Source organism: Stegodyphus dumicola, chromosome 4 (assembly GCF_044657685.1).
Source record: "Stegodyphus dumicola isolate Sdum_Otavi_A_Nest chromosome 4, ASM4465768v1".
Taxonomy (NCBI): Eukaryota; Metazoa; Arthropoda; class Arachnida; order Araneae; family Eresidae; genus Stegodyphus; species Stegodyphus dumicola.
Genome location: NC_140771.1, coordinates 137,596,469 through 137,602,353, shown reverse-complemented (window position 1 = coordinate 137,602,353; position 5,885 = coordinate 137,596,469). Strand labels below are relative to the sequence as shown.

Genomic DNA, 5,885 nt, shown 5'->3' with positions numbered 1-5,885 from the left:
AAAAATATTGCATCATTACATCTACACATTCATTAAAATCGAACTTCTGGGCAATTAAGATCTATGATTTTGTTTATACTTCTAAAAATTAACAATAATAACAATAACAAAATAATAGAACATAAAAATGTAATAAACCATTTTTTTCAAAACTTTTGTTCATAGTTTTACGTTATTTATGTATAATTATTTGTATTATGATATATTGTATGCAATATATTATAGAGAAAATTGTAAGGGGTTGATGAAAGGAAAAGGCAGGGAATCCCTGATCTAGAGTATAAATGAAAATTATTATATCGGTACTCAACTAGACAGAGATTAAAAAAAATATCACAGGAAAGTTATAGAAATTCAAATTTACCTTTGCATTAAGTTTGAACAACGAAAAACACTTGAATTCAAATGCTACTTTAATACAGTTACCAAATTATCATTATTTGCAGTATTAATAAACAGATAGAAGTAATTAAAAAAAAGCGAAGAAGTTATTATAAAACATAAAATTTTGCTAAAGTTGTTTCCGATTGGTACATTTACTGAAGCAGCGTTTCGAAGAGGAGATGGAGTGGTAGATGGTGGGAAAAGACACAATGGTGAAGGACAATCTAAAACACATTCGCAAGTTCTTTCATCCAGAACATAATATTTTTCACAAATTTTACCGCCGCAGCAAAGCTTGTCTTTTTTCGTAAGATCAAGGGCAAAGCATCGACCACAGAACTTCCTACACCATTTTAGACCGGGTAGTTTATCACAACTTTTATTATATTTGTACTCAGAATTTTTATAGCATAATCTGGGGAAGGACGAGGCATCAATGGCGTCTATGCAAGGGAAAGAACAGTCTTCGTAATCCCAGCCATATTTGCATGGTTCACATTTGCAAGTTTTCGGATTAGGTTTAACACAATTTTTACATGCTGTTTGACAACTGCAATCGAGTTTATATTCCTTGCAAATTCTTTTGTCAACACATAAATTTTTATGACACAGATTACCATCTGAAAAGCGACATCTTGTGCAAGGCCACCCGTAGCGGTAGGGTTCAAATGCAGGGCCTTGGTAATTTCCTTTAGGAATGTAATGACAGTTTGCTATAATTTTTTTCCTGCTAGTGGGGAAACAATAACTTCTTCGTGCACATCCGACATGCAAAGATTCTGCCCAGAATAACTGAGTGAAATGACCGCACATATATTGAGGATATGGTTGCATGCATGTAAGATTATTAAAGAAATACCATTTATATTCTTCATAATACATCCACATATATCGATTAATGTCTGTACTCCAACCCCAGTAAAGATTCTGACCTTGCTTCGTCGTCATGTTGTCTTTTTCAGAGAAACCGTGTTTGAACTGGCATTTCTTCAAATACAAATAAGCTGTCCATTCCAAAGTGTTATTGTACTCCATATAAGTCAGATCAGAGCCTTTGGGAATAGGTTCAGTTTGATTAGATCTATACAAATTGTGTAAATGGACAATGTATTGCTTTTGCTCTTTCGTGTATATGTCAATATCATAGTCGACAGCCGCTTCAGACAGAGCAATAATATCTGATAGTTCAAAATCACTATTTTCGTCTTCTAAAACTGGGTCAAATATAGGGTAAGACTGGATATTACTAAAGTAATCTAGATTTTGTTGATCGTCTTTATCGTCATAGAAATTAGGCTCACTGATCTTTTGCGCGATCACAGAGGAGAAAAAAAGACATGAAAACAACAGCTCTAAAGCCATTTAAGTTAAGGTTTTAAAAAATAGAACTACTGTTTTCATATCCAAATTAATCCCGACGCAGGAAATCAATTTCATTAATTTATTGCCATTTACAGTCAAAGAAATTTTCATGTTATTTTAAAAGAAATGGTACTTACACTTTTTTTTCAAGCGAATACAACTCACGTTTGCTAGCAACAACTACTAAATATACTACCTATCCATTCTCTAGAACAGCTAGTTAAACACTCAAGCGTTGCCATTTAATTTTGCCTATGTTTTACGCTATTTTCTGTGCAGTTCCATAATATGTGGCTCCTTAATGATTTAGGAGTTATGGGTAAAATATACTCATAAAAAAAAAAAAAAAAAAAAAAAAAAAAAACACGAAAGTTACTGCTGCCGTTAAATTAAATGTAATTTAAGCTTACTATAACAAGTAATGATATGATTAAAAATTCAAGGCCATAGAACCCATCAGTAGCTAGCAATTGTACATTGAATGCTCAAATCAGTATTTGGTGAAACCACAGCCGACTGTATCAGAGTTGGCTGTGGGTGAAACCCTCCTTGTCAGAGATACATACTTTTAAACACGGTGACCAGACAAAAGTCCACTGGACGAAAGCGCACGCGACAAAGGTGGCTTGGCAAATACGGTCAAGAGCAGGAGACTGACGTTAATTACGGAAGGGGAAAGTAAACGGCTGTGTTAGGGATCATACGAGGAGATATATTTTAAAAGAAAAGTGTTTTTAGGTCTCATTCAGTATCAGTATATCAGAAATATATATCGCGCGCTGGAGATAAAAAATTTTTTTTTCGTACAGTGTTGCCATTGCTCGCTTTGAAATCGCTGAGTTTGTTAATCAAAAATTCGTTGAAGTGTTATAAAATATGAAATCGATAATAAAACAAATTTTAAATTCAAATTAGGGCTTCCATATTCTATAGAAGATTACGTTATTCAAATTTTGATGGCTCTAGGTACCGTCGTTTTATCAAAACATACATACATTCATGCAGACTCTTCATTATTTAATTTCTTTAAATATAATACAGGGCGATAATATTTGGTGGGAACAATTTGAAAAGTGATTCGCCGTTTATAGTTTTCAACGCAAAATGCCAAAATGAAATTCCTTTTGGGCAAATTGCGCCTTTGAACTAATAATGTATTCTAAGAGCGATGGGCGATGTCTAGCAGTAAGGGTTTGGAATCAAGAATATATTTCGCAGAACCATTATATTACTTGCAAGTATTTCATTAACTGATACCGTTAAATTTTGAAATTTCATATAAACTAGAAAAGGGATATAAAAATTAATAAATATTTTATTTTTAAATAAACATTCAATTTATGTGTAGATAGCTGCAAATATTTTACTCAGTTGTTGTAGCAGAGCTGTAATTTTATTGGGGGAGGGGAAACTAGGAAAGTCCACTGGTTAAGTAATGAAAAATCGAGAAATTTTTGCGATCGAGAAGCAAAACGCTTTTTCCTGGGTTCTGTGCCAGAAACGAAGCAATAACACAGATAACTAGCATGTAACTAAATAAAATATTATACATTTTTTTTAATTACAAATTTACATTTATTAATCAATTCAAGACATGCATACAAAAGCATTAAAGTCAAAATTACTGTTTAATTTGACGGTATTTTATTTACTGTTTAATTTGTTTAATTACTGTTTAATTTGACATTATGCTGTACATAAAACGGCTTTTCTTCGTTAAGAAGGTCGTTTTTAAAAAGGTACCCTTTTTCATCGAAATCGTCAGCACTGATACGAAATGAAGGGCGATTTATACTATACCTCAATTTTCTGGCCTGTAAGACGCGCAGTGATTTATCAGGTTCAAACTTGGGAAAAATACTTAGACAGAAAAGGATCAAGTACCTGTTTTAATGATAACACTTTATACAATGAAAACGGAACTGTTGCATTAAAAAATTAGCAAATACATCAGCGTTTCTTAGAATCCCAGAAATTCGTCATCACTGTTGCTAAAATCATAGTTATTTTCACTTAGGTTGTCACTATAACTAGATTTGCCACTTTTCTAAAACACAATGTCATCCTTATTTCCACCTAGAGCACTGCTAATTCCACACTTTTTAAAAGATATGTTGTAGGATAAAATTGGATAATAGGATAAATGTATTTTCAGTATTAACTTCATTCTGAAGAATTTTCTGCAGTCTAGTTTGCGTTATTTTATTCATAAGTCTGAAATTAAAAACAATTTAATGTTTATATGTCATTAGAAAATTAACTAGAAAGCAGCGACCACAATGTAATTGAAAAACAGTCTCTTAGACATGAAAAGGTTGAAGGCCATTTGGGTTAAGACTATTTTCTCAGATACTCAGCTACTTCACATACATGGAACATAGCATTCGAAATGAAAAATTCAATATTTACTACAAATTCATTGATGTAACAAATATCTGTCTTTCTACACCTACTTAAAAAAAAGATGTTATTTCCCTTACAGTTTATAGTTCAATAATACATTTTCATTGTACAAAATTTCATTCATTCGAAGAATTCCATTTGTATTTTGCTTTGTATAAAAACTGAGTGTAGAGAAGTTAGATGTTTAAACGACCCCCACATTTTCTCAAGACCAGGAGCAAGATTATCTCCTTCTTTTCAGCCCCCCCATGAAAAAAGGGGTTCTAAATTTCCGACCTGACCGCACATGAGGTGATTTCGCGACAAAAGCCCACAAAAAAGACCCCATTGGGATAACGGCCCACGCGACTAATACCCACACCGATGAAAGCGCACATTGATAAAAGCCAACGTTGATAAAAACCCACATATATATAAGCCCACATTCATAAAAGCGCACATAATCAAAAGGGACTTATACATTTTAATTATTTTTATATATTTATAATTTTAATTGTAATAAATGGAGTATTCAGATCTGAATTCTAATGTCTCAAATATGTTTGTTTGTATAGTTTATCACTACTTTGTTTAATTTATTAGGTTGAAAGCAATCTTTCTACTCTCTGATTAAGTGATTAGCTATAGCGTTTCAATGATAAATCTGAAATTGCATTTTTTTATTTATTTACTTATTTAACTTTGGTATGTGTATGTGAAAATGAAAAATATCATTGTGGAGTTTCTCACATGCTATTTTTAAGGTAATATGGCTGAGATTAAATATAATTATGTTTCATTATTAAAACTATTAACTCTTTAATTAAAAACACTTGAATTTTATTTTATTTCTTTTTAGATTTTCCTTTAGTTCCTTTTAGTTCCTTTTTAGTTTAGGAATATTAAAACAGTTAAGCACAACAAGAACTTGGCTAAGAGATATTTTATTGTTTACTTTAGACTGAGCTTTTTATCACAGTTTAAACATATTTCTCATTGAAAGCTGTTTTGAATGTAACAATTATAATTTGGCGATTTTCTAGAGATATTTTCTTTTAGATTTCTGAATAAATTAAAACTGTCAGCTGACACCCTGTCAGAAAATGAATTCCAAATGTAACCTTTTAATCTTTCAATTACAGCAATTTGGAATAGTGTTTTTAATTTTAATTTTATTTATTTATTTTTTTGGCGGGAATGGAACAACTCTTAGAAGTCAACATGTCTACAAATTTAAGTACAATCATCTCAAACTAATAAAAACTAATAGTAATAAAACACTCAAACTAATAGTAATAAAACACTCAAACTAATAGTAATAAATATGTAGCATTTTATTAGAGATTGTAAAGATGGCAGAGAACAATGCATATAATAACATCTAATAAAATTTTGTCACTTTATAAATATATATTTATAGTAATCAGATCCAAAGTTCATCGTTTTTAGATTCCAAGTATACATATTATATAAATTCATCATTCATTAATAACATTATGTATAGTAATAGAAAATTAGTATTAATGTTTCAAATTGAAATTGTTTAATAATTTGTCTGGCATTTGCTGTATATTTGGTCAAGACGTATGGATATCAGTTATTTAACATGGAAAATACACAGAAAGCAGCTAATCTTATACAACAGCTGATTGTGAAAGAAAAATTACAGTGCTTTTAATTACAGTTATACTGCTTTTAAATCTCCCTATTGTAAATAGCCGTTTTCTAATTGACATTAGATTAAATTAATTCCATTA

General features: G+C 30.9%; 1 protein-coding gene across 1 annotated transcript; it reads right to left on the bottom strand.

The window, feature by feature from the left end:
- Positions 1 to 306: 306 nt before the first annotated feature.
- Positions 307 to 1,826, bottom strand: LOC118188739 (uncharacterized). Its single transcript, XM_035359234.2, has one exon. The coding sequence runs from the start codon at positions 1,744 to 1,746 to the stop codon at positions 409 to 411; it is 1,338 nt and encodes a 445-aa protein (XP_035215125.2). The 5' UTR covers positions 1,747 to 1,826; the 3' UTR covers positions 307 to 408.
- Positions 1,827 to 5,885: the final 4,059 nt, after the last annotated feature.